General features: G+C 38.4%; 2 protein-coding genes across 14 annotated transcripts in view; one reads left to right on the top strand and one right to left on the bottom strand.

Moving 5' to 3' along the window:
• The window catches only part of BTBD10 (BTB domain containing 10), a 28,807-nt gene extending 13,959 nt beyond the window's left edge, over positions 1 to 14,848 (top strand). For 2 of the 3 annotated variants that reach the window (XM_085300833.1, XM_085300831.1), the window contains exons 3-9: positions 6,665 to 6,858; positions 7,512 to 7,797; positions 9,829 to 9,931; positions 10,701 to 10,821; positions 11,748 to 11,945; positions 12,869 to 12,979; positions 13,703 to 14,844. In XM_085300833.1, coding sequence (XP_085156959.1) covers positions 6,665 to 6,858; positions 7,512 to 7,797; positions 9,829 to 9,931; positions 10,701 to 10,821; positions 11,748 to 11,945; positions 12,869 to 12,979; positions 13,703 to 14,013 — 1,324 coding nt within the window. In that variant the 3' untranslated portion in view covers positions 14,014 to 14,844. Of the gene's footprint in view, positions 1 to 6,664; positions 6,859 to 7,511; positions 7,798 to 9,828; positions 9,932 to 10,700; positions 10,822 to 11,747; positions 11,946 to 12,868; positions 12,980 to 13,702 lie in introns of all 3 variants that reach the window. The other variant, XM_085300830.1, reaches the window with a different exon arrangement.
• A 308-nt stretch (positions 14,849 to 15,156) lies between these two features.
• The window catches only part of BMAL1 (basic helix-loop-helix ARNT like 1), a 51,350-nt gene continuing 49,016 nt past the window's right edge, over positions 15,157 to 17,490 (bottom strand). For 10 of the 11 annotated variants that reach the window (XM_085300821.1, XM_085300823.1, XM_085300822.1 and 7 more), the window contains 2 exons: positions 16,468 to 16,570; positions 15,157 to 15,854 (listed from right to left, as the gene is read on the bottom strand). In XM_085300821.1, the coding sequence (XP_085156947.1) occupies positions 15,694 to 15,854; positions 16,468 to 16,570 (264 nt within the window). In that variant the 3' untranslated portion in view covers positions 15,157 to 15,693. The remainder of the gene's footprint in view (positions 15,855 to 16,467; positions 16,571 to 17,490) is intronic. The other variant, XM_085300829.1, reaches the window with a different exon arrangement.

The following is a 17,490-nucleotide window of genomic DNA, read 5'->3' as shown; positions in this document are numbered from 1 at the left end:
TAAATCTTATTTTTTTTTTTTTTTTTTTTTTTTAAAGCTTCACAGAAATGTTGCTGTAACTTAGTGTATGTCTTTAAGGCTCTATATCCCTCTTATCTGAGTGTTGATTGTGTGAATGCAAGCATCCTAGGAAAGGATTGGATCTATGTTTGTATGTTAAGAGGAATTAGTTAAGAAAAGTTTAGAAGGTAAGGGGGGGAAATGAATGAGAGTCTGGGTTAATATTTCATTGCTGTGTACCTTGCATTTAGCTAAGGTTTTATGGTGTTTTTTTCTGGCAATAGGTGTATTAGTTTACCACCATAATTCTCTGTGGATAAACATACTTGTTTTATGAAACAGCTTCTTATTGTTAGTGCTAAGTAAGATGCACATGAACTTTATATATTGGAATATGTGGTAATTGTTTTAGTGGCAGAATTAATTCAGTTTAATTACCTCTTTTAATCATTAGTAATATATTCAGAGCAATATGTTATATATAAAGACAAAGAAAAACTCAGCAGATGACTCAAGAGCATCGTTAAATTGCTTTTACAGTGTTTTTTCTTTTTTTTAAAGAAAAACTCTTACCTCACTGCAGAAATACAAAGTGTGACAGCCTGCCATTTTGATGGTACTCTCTTCCTTACTTTCTATTAAGCAGTTTTGCTTATATAAGCTTTGAGTTTATTTGGCTTTCTCTGTGTGACAGCTGCTTTTAAAGAGATTACCTCTTTTCTCCTTTTGCGCAAAGAGGCTTCCTTTAGCAGCAGTTGAGGAAGAAAATAAAATTTCACTTACTGACCCTGAAGTTCTTGCATGTGTGCAGCAATACTGTCCCAATGTTCCTCTGGAGCCAAGAAAGAACAATATATTGAATTTATGAAGATTGTTTAAATATACCAATATTCATATTTTTTTCCTATAGGAAAGTAGAGGATAAAGCAAGACACTCTTTTCTCTTCATAAGCTTTTGTGTCTTAGCTTGTCTACATTTTTGTTTAGTTTTGACCAGTTTTAGTGAATGTAGATTTAATTTTTCTCTTTTAGAGTTATAAATTAAACACAATATTAAGCACCCAGGAGAAGAATTTTGCTTATATGCCACTTTTGTGTCTCAGTCATTGCCCATACATTCCTCAGTGCAATTTGTAGCTGTTAGTCATCAACTGGGAAATTAATTCAAAGTTCTAAAATGCAAATTCTTCTTAGAGTGCATTAGAGATCGGAAACTATGTGCTCAGAGCATCGTTGGTTGTTGTAGGCTGAAGTTGCAGATTAATATAATGTGACAGCCAGGTGCTGTGCAAGACCAGTGGCTTTCTGGCACTTCCAACTCTCAGTGGTTCACTGCTGTTTGAAAAACGCTGCTGGTCTGCCTAAAGCTTTTGTGAGCCCTAGCACTTACCGACAGTTGCCCTGTGTTTGTTAGCAGGGCTGCTGTGCCTTTGTCAGGCTCTTTGTCATCAGTGCAGAACTGCAGAACTCCCTGGTGGAGACCAGTTTGGCCTATCCACATCATTTTGGATCATTTTGTAGTTAAGTCCCATTTTAGGCAAAAGTTAAGCCTTGATGAACAGAATGAACTACATAGTCTCTGTCAATGACTTAAGAAATCATTAAGTTAAGACTATGTTACAAGGAGAGGAAGTGAAAATTTTGGTGCAATCTGTTAATGAGTGAAACTAAATTTGCTAGTGGCGTCCCCCAGGGCTCAGTGCTGGGTCCCATCCAGTTCAACCTTTTCATCAGTGACCTGGAGGAGGGGACAGAGTGCCTCCTCAGCAAGTTTGCTGATGATACCAAACTGGGAGGAGTGGCTGACACACCTGAGGGCTGTGCTGCCATTCAGAGAGACCTGGACAGGCTGGAGAGCTGGGCGGAGAGGAASCTCATGAGGTTCAACAGGGGCAAGTGCAGGGTCCTGCACCTAGGGAAAAATAACCCTAGACACCAGCACAAGCTGGGGGCTGACCTGCTGGAGAGCAGCTCTGCAGAGGAGGACCTGGGAGTGCTGGTGGATGACAGATTGACCCTGAGCCAGCAATGTGCCTTTGTGGCCAAGAAGGCCAATGGTCTTCTCGGGTGCATTAAGAAGACTGTTGCCAGCAGGTCGAGGGAGGTGATCCTGCCCCTCTACTCAGCCCTGGGGAGGCCTCATCTCGAGTYCTGTGTCCAGTTCTGGGCTCCTCAGACGAGGAGCTACTGGAGAGAGTCCAGTGTAGGGCTACGAGGATGCTCAGAGGGCTGGAGCACCTGCCCTATGAGGAACAACTGCGAGAGCTGGGCCTGTTTAGGCTGGGGAAGAGAAGACTGAGGGGGGATCTTATCAATGTGTGTAAGTACCTGAAGGGAGGGTGTCAAGGGGACAGGGACAAACTTTTCAGTTGTCCCGTGTGACAGGACAAGAGGCAGTGGGCAGAAACTGAAGCACAGGAAGTTCCGCCTGAATGTGAGGGGGAATTTCTTCCCTGTGAGAGTGACGRAGCCCTGGCACAGGTTGCCCAGAGAGGTTGTGGAGTCTCCTTCTCTGGAGATGAGTTCAAGGCCTGCCTGGATGCAACCCTGTCTAACATGCTGTAGGTGACCCTGCTGAGCAGGGGGGTTGGACTAGATGATCTCCAGGGGTCCCTTCCAACCTTACTGATTCTGTGATTCTAAATGACTCATAGATGGCTTATCTATGCCATAAATGGCTTAGATTACTGGTGTGAAGTGAAGAGTTTCTGCATTCGCTTCAACCCCCCCCCATTAAAAAAAAAAAAAGCTTTGTTAGAGGAGGGGGGGGGAAAGATGTTGCTAACAAGTAAAAAATCAAAATCATTTCGTAGTTCTATTGTCTTTTCCTCCAAACACTTGCAACTTTTTCTAATGTCTCTTCACAGTAAAATCCAAGTCATAGCTCTTCTTTCATATGTAATATCGGCCACAGGTGTAGGATTGAGGCTCCTTTTCAGACCAACTTATACAGTAGCTCAGTAACACAATTTTCGAAGTAAATTTGCAGGGTAAAGCAAGTAAATATTTCTCCTGACTTGCTAGATCCCACCTCTTTTTTCTTTGTTCAGGTTTAAACTCTTCAGTTTTAGTCATCTTGATTATTGTAAAATGAAGTTGCATTTCAGTAGTAGTATTTCTTCTGAGTACATATGCTACAGAACAAATGGAACTTCAAATGTCATCAGATACATATCCAGTGGTTCAAAGAAATACATTTACATTTTTTGTGCGTTGTATTTCAACAATGATGAGCCTTAAGATTGACACTGTAAGTGGTTGTAATTAAAATGAATGAAGATTCGTGATTCATATGGTGCTGTCCTAAGCCAGACTGCTTGAATTCTCAGATATCTTGCATTTTGTATATTGTTCTTCTSGCTGATATCTTGCAGTTAGTGTTAATCTGTACCTTAAAGGGGGARGATGCAGTGTAAAAGTAGAACAAATGAATGGTGTCTGCAGTTGCAATTTGAACAACACCTCTTTCAAATTATTTACTAACTTAGCTTCAGAAACAAATTGATTTTAATATTAAAAGTTCTTGTCCTCCTCCACCTGGAGGTCTCTGCCTCCTCAGCAGTGCTGCATGCTGAACTATGAGTTCATGTGGCCCCGCTCCGAGGGGCTGGCTGYGGCTGGCCGGAGCAGGAAAGGTATCTGCATGTGCCTGTGTCCTCCTGCCTTGGTTACTCCCTGTACCTGCCAAGGCAAAAGTAGCCCAGTTCTGGTGGTGGGAAAAAGTAGCTGGAACATTTAGAGCTAAACACGCCTGGCATCTCTTCCGAAATGACTAAGGAGGAAGGCTGATGCCAGCTGAGTCAGTGCAACTTCCTGTAGCACCTGTTTTCTTCTATGTCTATGAAGAGATTATTAACTAGGGTTTACACTCCTTCAGTATGAACTCTGAATCACTGCTTAGAAGGTAATGTGGCTTTAGATAGTTTTCTGGTATTAAGAGTTGCATTTTAATTGCCTCCTCCTCTGTTAAAAGGTAATTCATGTCTGATCGTGATATGCTTGCAAATCCTTGCAGAGGTTTCGTTTTTCACTATGTTTTCTCTATTTTAAGAAACTAAAGTGCTTTGGTTATAGAGAAATACAGAATCATAATTTTGCTGCTATGAAATGGGGCACCTGCAAAACCATGGTTTCTCACTACACGGTTAAAAATACTGTCTGGAGGTAGGGTCAAAGTGCTTCATCGACAAAGGCTCGATCATGTGGTTTTGTTAGGGTTTGCTGAGATGATTTGTCTCCAGACTGCCATGTATGTATTTCAGTACACTTTTTTTTTTTTTTTTTTTCCCTCTCCTTCTGGGATGGTTACACCATGATGTGCAAATATAAAACAGGTAAGGGCAGATAAGGAGATTTTTTTTTTTTTTAAGTTTGTGACTTTTTTTGTTAGATGACACTAACAGCTAAACCTATCTGATGATGATGTACAGATGATAGATGATGATTGTCATCTGTAAGCAGAGCTCAAACTTGGGTTGCAAGTTAGGTTTTAATCATAGGCTACAAACTATCGCTTCCCCTAGTTTGCGGGCACATTTCATACCTGTTAGATTATCTTCTGTATGCGTTAGTGTATATGTAAGAAGAGGTCAAAGGTTTTTCTAAATTGTTGATGTTCATGGAAAGGATATTTGAGGGTCTCAATCTCTCAAATTTTTGCCAGTTTCTTTTTCATAATACAGAACATATCTCTTTATAATAGGGAAGTAAAACAAGTAAGGAGACGCATTAGCCATGCTGAAGTGTTTCATATCTGTATACATTCAAAATAGCATCGGACAGCTTGTGGAGCGTACTGTTGCCTTTTAATGAGACTGGTTTAATTCTTGGACTGTACATCTGAGCATTTCCAGCTATAGGCAAGGCTTGCAGTTGTTTTACCTTAGTCAATAGACCTCTGGCTGACTTCACATCTAGAAGATGCATGTCTTATTGCAGCATATTTTCAGCTTGGCRGGAAACAGTATTGCAGTAGATTCTCTCTGCACCAAACTTCTGCTTTGTCAGTTATGAGCTTCTTCCCTCACTCAAATGGGGTGGGGAGAAACTTGSACCCCTTAGCTGAGGAGTACATTGTATTCTTTGCATGCTAATATCCATTTTGTGCCTATTTTAACATCAATATAAACTGTATGATAAGGTCTATAGTAGCCTGTTTCATTCTAATTTAAACTTCTCCTCTTGTATCAGTCACTAATACCTGAAGCTGAAACAGTGAAGCTAAACGTGTCATACTGGGTATTTGCTTTTTAGATAGCCCTGATTTTTTTTTTTTTTTTTAATTTATTTTCCTTCTGAGCAAAGTAGAAAGAGGACATTCTACGCAACTTGCTTGCATAGTTCATGCTCTTAAAATTTGCTGTGCTATTCCTGGCTAGGCCATTATTCTCACCTCTTTGTGCTCTTGAATTGTATAGTGTTCCTAGCAGAGGTGTTTAAGGTCTCTTGGGTAAGTGCTGGATTCACAAGCTGTAAGCAAGTGGGTTATTGTGGCCCTGTTTCCTGGCCACAAACAAGTGGGAAATAATGATCCTTCTGCACCTTGTCAGATCTTGTAGGTGTCCACACTTCTGTCTCCGTGGGTGTCCACACTTCTGTCTCAGTACTCCAGTACTTGGGGTTTTTAAAAAGTTCTTTAGTTAAACTTTTATCTTGTAAATGAGGAGTGTTGTCCTGCCTGTGCTCTAAAGGCAAGTAGCAAAGGACCTGGTACAGGAATCCCAAAGGGGTGCAAAGAGACAGATGGGTCTATGTTGTCCTGAAATACCTATTTTGAACAGTATAAATTAAAGATGTAAGTATTTTTGCTGAAATTTGTTACCGTAGCTTTTGTAGTTGATATTCAGTTTTTAGTTTCTTAAAGCACTGGACCTTGAACTAAGATGTTTTGTTGATAGGTTTAATAATTAATTGCAAAATAAAATCAGTATCTTAAATTAAGAAATATAACATGACTTAGTCTAAAAAAGTCTAAAACGGTTGCATTACATTTTGCTAATTTAGAACAAATGTGCAACTTGTTACTGACACCGCTGTAGATCTTAGCTTTAATGGTATAGCTGATATATTTATTCTCTGGGTTGTGATCTCTTTCTATTGGCTCTTCTAAGAGGAACTGGAAAGTAAAGACGATGCACAGACACAGACTYTCGACTGGTGTGTCTCAATGCGTTAACCAGCTTAAGGCTGACCTCCTTCTTAAAAGACAAGCTGCAGTAATAGCCAAGTGAGCACTAGAAATCTATATTCTGAGAAAGGTTTTCCAAAACAGGTTTTATTGGAAAAAATGACCCCTACCTTTTAATTTTTTGGTTTGATTAGAATGCATAATGTCACACTAAGAGTCAAAGTAAAATGCTCAGTTGTGTTTGGCTTACTGGTTCTAGAAGGGCTTTCTGTGAATTCAGGTTCATGGCCAGGCTGATTTAAGCAATGCTTTTTTGGATCACACAGGAATAAACAGGTATTTCTTGCTATCTGTCTATTTAATGTTCCAAATCATTGTTCATGTTTGTTAATATACACATAAAGCAAAGCAAAGCAAATGGAGGTGGATAATACTCATCTTCAAACTATGTACATGGACATGTAAAATGCCTTTAAAATTTAAATGTACTGTATTTTTTGAAGCTTTGAAATGCTGAACACTTATTTCTCTTTTTAGTACCTCATCTCGTATTGCTAAAGGACTTGATTGTACAAAAATGAGCCTTCATGGTGCTAGTGGTGGACATGAGAGATCGAGGGACAGACGCAGATCAAGTGACAGATCTCGTGACTCATCCCATGAAAGAGCAGAATCTCAGCTCACTCCGTGCATCCGGAATGTTACTTCGCCAACAAGACAATATCACTCTGGTGTGTTCAGAGTCTATAGCCTTTCAGGATTAAAAACTTAATTACTATTTTGTTAAAAGAATGGTACAGCATACAAACTTCTAACATGTGCCCTCTGACCTGAGAGCAACCTTTTTTGCCAGGTCATTTTTTTTCCTTCAATCTGCAGCCTGTATTTTTATGCAATGCTCTTGTGATTTGAACAAAATTAAGAGCAATTAAATTCTCCTGGGGACAGAATTGACTACTTTTCCTAACTTGATAGCATTTAGGTACATAGAAACACAGCTCTAGAAAAACCTCTTTCTTTTTGGTGACAAAAACTTGGGCAGTCACTTTGAACTACAGCATTAAACACAGAATTTTTAGCTCCTGTACTCTGAGCTTCTTTTTCAAAAAAGGAGCTAAATTCTAAATTATTCTTGTAATGACTTTGGGAAGACAAGGTGCCTCTGATGCCTAAGTAGTAGGAACTTTGGGGTCTCCTATATAGATGATTGTTATTTCTGTAGGGTTTTTTATTATTATTAATTAGAATATCTTTAATTGAGTTTGTCTGTAACTTATCAAGTTGCCTTGTTTTCCTTCTGGAAGGAAGGAAGTTCTGTAGAACTCATGTAAATCTTAATTTAGTTTCACATTTCTTTTTCTCCCTTTACCTACTCCCCTGCAAGATCGAGAAAAGGATCACAGTTCATCTCGACCAAGCAGCCCTCGTCCTCAGAAGACTTCCCCAAATGGTTCCACTGTCAGCATGGGGAACAGCAGCAGAAACAGCAGCCAGTCAAGTTCTGATGGGAGCTGCAAGACTGGTGGGGAAATGGTATTTGTATATGAAAATGGAAAAGAGGGAGCTCGGAACGTAAGAACATCTGAACGAGTAACGCTCATAGTAGACAACACTAGATTTGTTGTAGACCCTTCTATCTTTACTGCGCAGCCTAATACAATGTTGGGCAGGTTTGTATCTTTTTTTTTTTTTAATTTCTAACTGTAAAAGTCATAAACACTTGTATGTATTAAGAGCTGTATTTAAATAGCTGTTGAACTTATCTTATTACAGCTGATCTGTTAACATTTAATATTATCACTTTGTGAAGGTCTTTAAAGATCAGATACAAGTTCTCTGTATTTGGCAGAGATGCTAGTAGACATCTTTTACGTAGAGACACAAGAGTTCCTAAATAAATGAACATTTCGTAACATACTCCTTTGCTCCTATCTTTTTGAGTATTGCTTCTGCATTGAGTCTGTCCCATGCTATCTCTTGTTCTTAAAGCTAGCTGCTCTGTAAAACRGAGTAATGAGTATAGCTTGTCTCTTTCAAACTAGCAAGGAGGAGAACCTTGAAGGAACTTTTATTTTTGCGTAATGGGCCTACCCTAACAACATTTAAGCTCAGCAAATTTGTCTTCTGAAATGTCTTCCCTTTTGAACAAGGGAATATCAAATGGATATTGTTGTTAGTGTGGCAGTCATGTCCCTTAGCAAAGAGACCTAGCATTTAAAACAGGATGAAAATCTGCAGATGGGCATGTAATACTTTATGTAGAAACTATAAAGAGCAATATTTTTAACAGGTTTACTTGGTAGGAAAAGATACTATATTTCTCTTGCTTGTTTACAAACTTGCAGAAGAACAAAACAGTAAAGGGAAATAGAAGTAATCATTAATACAATTAAATTCTTGATATAAGGAATTTGTATAATATGCTACACATGTCTACAAGTGAATATCCAGTATAACAGATGCTGTATCAGTGTGAAGCTATGTGGTGAAACAGTCTCCTTTTTCATGTTCACCCTCAGAGTAAGTGGTGCTGGGAAATGCACTAGATTTCTTTGTGTTGCTGAGTTACTCTGCCCTCAGGGATTGGTCCAAGGAACAACCTTATTTTATCTTCTGGTAATTCAAAAGTAGGCTAATAAAAATATGGAAACAGTGCTCTAAAATGCAAGTTATTTATATACCCATTCTTTCCCCAGTGCTAATTCACAGGACACTGAGCAARAACTGCTTAACTAGCATGTACTGGGAGGTAAAAGTAGCTATAGTAGGAATGTATTCTTTGCCTTAAGCCTGTACCTTATTAGACTGCCATTTTCATAAATATTCTTTCTCTGCTTAGAAAGTGGACAGAAAATTCATGTCGAAGTAGCAAGGGGAAGAAGTGAATTTGTTCTCCACAGTAAATGGGCACAGTACTCCCACTGTATATTTATTTGGGTGGTGTGTATGAAAGCAAAGTTTTGCCTTTGGGTAGGTTTACTAAGTAAAACAGAAAGTAGATGGCAGTATTTTTGTAAGCATAGGGTGTAGCTGAGACGTACATTTTAAAAAGTTGGGTTTTTTTCTGACAGTTCAATTACATATTGTAGATACAGTTGGAGGTATGAAGAAAAGTTTAAGTTAAAATTGTGGTTGTCTCCTTAGTCTAAATTTCTGTGCATCCTAACAGGAAGAAATAGGCTGTACATRCTATGCTTATTTATGGGCATCTTCTATCACAATGATATTTTAACTTTGAAATTAACTAATTTTTTAAAAATAAATTAAATGTAGATGAGTTGTGTCTATCTGAACACTTAAGCTCTGCTTCTCAAATTATCTCAAGTGTTTTTTAAATAATCAGAATTTCAGAGCAGAAGTTGTTTTTGTGCTGCGTTCACCATATGAGTGCCAAAGATATCTTCTGAGCTCCTGCCCAACTTCGGTACAGGCAGGAAATGGCCTGGTCTAACTCTTGTTTTGATCAAATAATATTGGTAGGTGAAGGTTGAAGAATAAAGCTAGTCTTTCCTYGGTTACATTACCCTACTTTCTATTTCCTAGTGGTGGTGCTAAACATAAACTGAACACTGTGTGTACATACAAGATGAGATAGGCTTTCCTTTCCTCTGCCATTTCAGAGCTATTTCTGACATATTGTAAAGCTGAGAAGTAAAATCATAATAAGGAATTCTAACTAAATTATCTGTTTTCTTGAATAGGATGTTTGGATCAGGCAGAGAACATAACTTTACACGTCCTAATGAAAAAGGAGAGTATGAAGTTGCTGAAGGAATTGGGTCCACTGTGTTTCGTGCTATTCTGGTGAGTTTTTATGGAGGAAAAAAAGGCAGGGGGAAGCACTATCAAACTAAATACTATAAGTATTAAAAAATATGTAACTTCTTGATTTAGTCTTACTTACATATCTGGACTCTGTGAAAGGAATAAATACTGTTTTTCTGTACTGTTCTTTAGGGAGGGGGGAACTTAGTATGAAAACAGTCCTATTTTTAAAGATGCACATATGTTAGCCATAGAACACATGAAATAAACCACAATATATTGCTTGCTAGAAATCTGTCCACCTTCTCTTATACACCTGCACAATCACCTAGTTCAGATGTATTTGCCTTCTCCTGTAATGAAATTAGGTAGTTCAAGTACAGTACTTGAAATTAAGTTACAGGAGGTACAGGAGAAAAGCGAATTTTAGTCTGAGAAGAACACGACCCCTTACACATTTCGTATTTCTACAAAGGAGTAGAGCTGCTGTACTATTTTGACGGAACCAGAATATCAAAAGCTGGGTGATGTATAGACAAAAGACAGTATACATACCCCAAAATGATCAATACTAATAGTTGTCACTTAAATAGCAGTTTTAACTAGAGCTTACTGCTCTGAAAGCAGCTACTTCAGAAACTTGATCAATTTGAGGATAATAGTATTAGCAAAAATTTAACACACCTGTTGCTCTTCCTTATTTTAAGTTTTAGGGGATTGATTATGATGAGAGCCTTATAAACAATTAAATGTATGTCAGTGAGTATTTTAGAGCGCATTGTGCTTCTTGTTTATGGTATTACTGTAGGATTACTACAAGACTGGAGTGATACGCTGTCCTGATGGGATATCTATTCCTGAACTGAGAGAAGCATGTGACTATCTCTGTATCTCCTTTGAATATAGTACTATTAAATGCAGAGATCTCAGTAAGTATAGAATTCTTATAAGTATGTGAATGATGGGTAGTATTTGAGATAATGAAAYAATGAGAAGATGCATTTTTCTGCTGTACTTAGTTCTGAGGAATACTTGAAATCTCCTGATGTATTTACAATACAGATACCACTAATGTTAAGTGGTATTTTTGCAGAGGAGCAGGAGGATAATTTATTCACTACTTGTGTAAGAAAAATAAGATATTTTGCTAGCAAGAGAAGTACAGGTGTGCTGGTGCATCACTTCCAAGTGTGTAGCATCTCTCCAACTCTTTCCTTCCCTGAATGCAGCCAGAATTTTTGCCAAAGCTTTAAAATGACCTGGCCTACATCTTAGATCCTGTTGTCTCATGACTTCTGTGTAGTTCAGTGCAGTGCCTGCCTAGCAAGTCAAACCAGGTCAGTTCCAGCTGTGAGCTCGGTGCAGGAGCCAGTGTCTGCCTCTCCCAGCGGGGCTGTGACTGCCAAGTTGCCTCGCAGAGCATGACTCAGCAGGCGGCTCACTCTGTGCACTTTGTCCTTAGCGGAAGGATTTAGCAGCTGACACTGTGGAGGTTTTGAGGCCTTGTTTTTAGGCTGCTGCTTTCTTTTAGAAAGCTTCAGAGGAGTCTTGCACACAATTATCACACGTTTAGCAGTAGTAAAACATTCAGGAGATCTCAGTGTTGCTGAAGTCACTGCACTGTCTACCCAACAGAACATTAGTATCTATCTGCAGGACAGTCCTATCAGTTTGAGCTGCTGATGTGGTTCTGGTAAACATTTGAAAAAGTTCCAATCTTGTGCAAACTGATAAACTAAAAATGTATTTACAACTATCTGCAGTAAATAATACAAAATAAATAGAACTAGTGTTTCTTTTGCTTTCATTTCTTTACTGAATTTTCAAATATGCCTATGCATCTATACTTTTTCAGGTGCTCTCATGCATGAATTGTCAAATGATGGTGCTCGCAAACAGTTTGAATTCTACCTAGAAGAAATGATTCTCCCATTAATGGTAGCCAGTGCTCAGAGTGGTGAAAGAGAATGCCATATTGTTGTGTTGACAGATGATGATGTGGTTGACTGGGATGAAGAGTATCCTCCACAAATGGGAGAGGAATATTCACAAAGTAAGTTTGTTTTCATGGTTTTCAGTGAGCCACACTATGGCAAAGGTAGTAGTAAACATGCTGCTTTAACTTATTCAAGAGCACTGTTAGCAAAGTTGTTACAACATCCCTAATATTTAACAAAAACTTTGGTAGTTCCGCTTAATATTTTGGTTCATTTAAGCATATGTTGCATTCAAATCTAGGTTAAAAAGAGGAACTAATCTTTTATTTTTAAAGTATTGTTAGTCTGTGGAGGAGGGGGAGAGGAAGGAAGTACTTTCAGAAAGAGCTTGACAAGAGAAGTTGGATGGGGTCCTGTTAACTGAGAGAGAACAACTAGTGCTTTGAAATAGAAAGTGAGTGCCTGCTAATATTTTGTAAGTGTAATAACTTGATCTGTAAAGAAGTTAAAGCACCTGTTAATGGAGTGCGCTGCCCTGCATGTGTATTATCCCTGTAGCTGGAAATATGTCTCCAGTGTGCAAACCCGAATTTCAGGATTTGGAGGGGGGAGGTGGGACTTGAGACGCTCTTTGTACTCCAGTACAAAGGACGTGCTTGTCTTAAGTTTAATACTTTTCTTACAAGATTAGTGACCGCAATCCCTTTCAGGAGCTATATAAGCAGAATTTTGTAGGACTCCCTCTTGCTCTGCTTTATGGGTCTGAGTTTTCTGCAACTGATTTGTCCAGGAACTCAGATCTCTTACATCGTGGCAGGCAGAATGGAGAGGTTTTGAAATGTCTGCAGGAATCCCGTTGTAAGGGTGGTGGTGAGGGGAACTGAGATGTCTTTTTTTGGTAGAACCGAGTTTCAGAGTAGTTCATGTTGTTTGCTCTGTGAATTGTCCTATTACAGTCCAAACTGTTCAAAAATATTATGAAATCTTTGTAAAAGTGTAATTTTTGAATACAGTTTTTCTCATTAGAATGTACTTTTAGTTATTTACAGCACAAAGTTGTATAGGTTCTTCAAATACATTGAAAATCGAGATGTGGCCAAATCAGTCCTGAAGGAAAGGGGGCTCAAGAAAATCCGACTGGGCATTGAAGGTAAGAAAGTTTGCTTTTACAAACTGGCTCTTTAGGAAAGAGTTTCACTGCACTTTCACTTTATGATCGTCTTCACAGTTGAAGAAATCAGACTTGATACTGTGTGTCATAGTCAGGCTAGATGAATACAATGGCGAGTGGGGGAAGGGTACCCAATAAGCAACTGGTCCTGCTAGAAGACCTGGTAACAGGCTCATGGCTGAACTACAGAATTTATCTGCCTGCCTGGACTGTTTGTAGATTAAGTTAGGCTGGGGGGGAGGTGAGATGGAGATGAGCAGTAGGATCCTGCTTGGAAACTTAAATCGCGGATCAGGGCAACACTGCTTTCTACTTCTGAGGTCTCACATCCTGCCTTCCAGATCTCAGTGCTACAGAAATAGCTTGATGCTTTGGTTTAAGAAAGGAGCAACTAGCTTTGTCTGTAAAGTTTGTAAGAGTCTTCTCACTAAAATGTATGCTAAAAACACATTCATTATTGGTAGCATTTTAACCTCTTTCTTTACAATTCAGTTGGTAATTAAAAGTTTTGACTGCGTTTTCCTTCCTTAGCTAACATTAAATGGAACACAGTGGCATCTGGTCCCATTCAGGATGCTGGTGGTGACAACTACTAATCATCTTCACTATGCCTTCATATGTTGTCTTTTTGTAAAAGAAAAGCCTGAATTAATCAGCACGTTAATCAGAAATGTTAACTTTTGCTATTATATGATGTTTTAGGTTACCCTACATACAAAGAGAAAGTGAAAAAGCGACCAGGTGGAAGGCCTGAGGTGATTTACAACTACGTCCAAAGACCATTTATTCGGATGTCATGGGAGAAGGAGGAAGGAAAGAGTCGGCATGTTGACTTTCAGTGTGTGAAAAGCAAATCTATTACAAATTTAGCAGCAGCAGCAGCAGATATACCCCAGGACCAGCTTGTGGTAATGCATCCTACACCCCAAGTAGATGAGTTGGATATTCTGCCTATTCATCCTCCGCCTAATAACAGTGAGATGGATACTGAGGGACAGAACCCAGYGGTCTGATGTAGACTCGTATTAAAACAAAAGCATGCTACTTTAAAGTGACTCTGTACTCAACTCATGCTACACTGCAATTCCAGTTTTTCTCCATTGTGTAACAGTGTTCAGGATACTGCAGTGTGGACCTTTTTAAAGACCAAAGGGAGCATCTGATTGTTTTCTAAAGAGTACAGATAAAAACATCCTGCGGTTACAGTTACATACATGTATTTGTTTACCAGTAGGTTTGTGACATTGGTTATTTGTATGCTGGACTGTCCTCACTCTAAGCCCATCAAAAACAATGGGATGTGTTGGTGGCTAGTGTACATTCAATATTGCTGCACATGGGCTAGAATGCAGAATTGAAACTGATAGTAGCACTTTATAAATGGTTGATAAATGGAATTTCAAGCCATTTTTTGTAAATGTATTGCACAATACTAACAAAGTGCTTCTATCAAAAGTGTTAACTGTAAATAGTTTTGCGATGACTAGATTGACCCTTTTAAAGTTATTGTATATGGTTGAGCACAAAAATACTACTACTGGGTTTTTGGATTGAGGACATGATTCAATTACCCATACAACATCTTACTAAACTCAAGTTCTTTGGTGAATTTTTTCACTTGTTTGCAGCGTGAGCCATGTTCAAAARTTGTGAACACCTGATAGGGGCTTTATCTTAAATTTTGCCTTACCTTAATCTGTTCACAAATATTTATTTACTAAATTTTTCGTGTCACGAAATAGGAAAATGCAAAAGGTTCATTCTTCATTTATTAATGATTGTAAACAAGTTTTTCATTCAAATAAAATTTCCATTATTTTAATTGATTTGAATTATCGGTGAATAAGATCAAGTATATATAAATGAATTTTGAAAGTCACTGGTTTTCTTTCTTTATGGTGGTGGGAGAATACTTAGATTGTTACTTATTATTTTGGGTGAAAAACAAGTATTACTTTAATATTAAAGAGAAATCTGTGGCACTACCAGACTACCCTAACTAGCCTTTTCTGTTGCAAGTTGGGGTTTTTTGTAATTTAAGCTAAATAGTAGCTTCTCTAGATACACACTTGCAGTATTTTGTCTTTACAATGTATGTATTGAGGCATTTTCCCCACAAAGACAGAAACGATAAATATGCAACTACTTCTAGCATGCACCTTCAGCAGGGCTTTATCAAATTTATTTATCAAAGTAAATGCTCCATTTTAGAACAAGGGAAACATTTATTTAAAAATATTTAACTGTCTAATACATTACACTTTAACAATATTTATAGTAAAGGATTCTTACAAGAAAGAATAAACAGCTTTATGGTACAATTAGTATAAGAAATATCCACATGGGGACTGTTTTGCAGTGTAAAAACACACCATACATCTGAAATGGTCATTTGCATATAAAAGCTACCACTGATGCCAGTGAGTTGCACAGTGATTTTAAAAAAATTCAAACAACAGAATCCAAAATATACAAGTAATGCAAGCTATACACAGCTAACCAAATCCACACAAACACTGTAGCGGGTTATTCCACGTTGTCTGAAGTTACACATGGTAGGATGAGTTGCATTCTGATATGGCTTTTATGAAATTCATACATAAAAGCTTCTCCATCCAACAAGTTTCACAGACTGCAGAACTCCACCAATAAATGCACTTTTGATATTTGGATGTTGAAGCAAGGTGCATCATTTACAAGGGCCATGGCAAATCACTGAAATCAACAGGGCCACCGAGACCTGCATCTGCTTCAAGAAGGCTCATTATTACAGCCATTGCTGCTTCATCATTGCTAGGGCTGCTTGATCCTTGATCGTTGTCAATCATATCAATGCCTAGATGAGAGTTTTCCCCTGTAAGCATAAATACAGTAAGTTGTTACAAGTCCAGATTTATTTGATGACTTTATTTGCAATGGTCACYTGCCACATGGCTTAAGAGCAGAACAGCTGAACAGGCTGACTATTCTACACATGTTAGTATGTCTGATAGCTAGGATGCCACAGTTTCAGGCATATTGTTGACACCTGGGAGTTAAGAGTACAAAGGTTAGGTCACCTCTCAGAAGTGACCAGTATACCTGATACGGAACATCTTATGATGTGCTCTACTACAAGAATAATCTAGATTAATGTCTAGGAGTCAACTTAGCCTTTCTTACTGTCTCTAGCTATTTAAAAGCATTCACAAGAAGTGAGGGGTTCACCTAATGCACACCTATTCAGCAAGAGAAAACAGGGTTACAACCACTATTTTTAAAAATGACAATATTTTGCAATAAAGCAACCTAGGCAGATTGTCAGGCTACTCTTGTAGCCACTTTTCAGGCAAACAGTGGTAAGTTAAGAGCTTTATTGTTCAGCTAAGTGCTACAGATGGTAAAAGCAATAATCTTGTTACAGTCATCTGTACTGTTGTCATGCGTTCAGTTGACATTGAGTTAAATCATTGTATGGCTTTGCTTACCAAGAATGGAGGAGTTGTCAGAATAGGGGTAACCAGAGTTATCCTGGATTTGCCCAGAGAGTAACCCAGCTGAAGGAATGTCTGGAGTGCCACCATTCAAGATCTTAAAAGAGAAGATAGAAGCTGTAAAGCAGCMTATTATTATTACAGTTTAAGATTTAAGATACTGTTTCATACCAGGATACCTTTTAATACAGTGGGACGGACTTCCTGAAAAAAACAGCATCTAAAGTCTAGTTAATGTGACTAGCTGTAAATTAAGATCTACTTCCTCTCTATTATGCCCATCAAGCAGATTCCTTCCTTTGCAGTGGTGATAAAAAGTCAGCACTACATGCTAAACTTCTAAAAGTAACTTCTGAAAAAACTACCAGAAAGCGCTTATTAAGATGTCACAGAAATTTCTTAACTATTCTATTTGCAAGTGATGTTACTTAGAGCTAACTAGAAGAACATTTGAATTTACAGCTATGGTACACATAAAGGACTGTCAACTGAGCTCCTTCACATAGGAGGGGATCATGCTCCTAAAACTGAGAGAGACTACATGAGCTGAGCACTGCTCCTGGATGCTATGTCTAACCATCTGTGGTACAGAGCAGCACAGTGGCAGGGTGTACACCAAAGCGCATGATTGCATAAAGAACAGGGCAGGAACAATGAGTAGAAATTCAGAATCTCTGAGATTCTTAAGCAGCAAGGAAATAGCTGAATGTGAATGACAATCGCTCAAATTAAGGGTAAGGACTTCTGAGCTCCCTTTGAAGGCAGCATCAGTTGGAACTTGAGCCATAACTTACATGGTCCCTATGTAGAAGGCTTTTTAAGTTTGCTTTTTAAATGAAGATAAATATTGAGGGGGTACCATATTAGACACACCTAACTCACCATGTGCATTTTCCTTAATTCTGCTATGTTAACAGGAGCCCTTAGTAAGCTCAGATGTTGAATTATTGTAAAGCAGATGGAACATGAATGATTATTCTAGAATTACTCTTATTACGAGAACTTACAAGTTCAAGT

This window comes from Rhea americana, unplaced genomic scaffold (genome assembly GCF_003343005.1).
Source record: "Rhea americana isolate MKP2758 unplaced genomic scaffold, rheAme1 scaffold_17, whole genome shotgun sequence".
NCBI classification, from domain to species: Eukaryota; Metazoa; Chordata; class Aves; order Rheiformes; family Rheidae; genus Rhea; species Rhea americana.
This window is presented reverse-complemented; position numbering and strand designations above follow the sequence as displayed.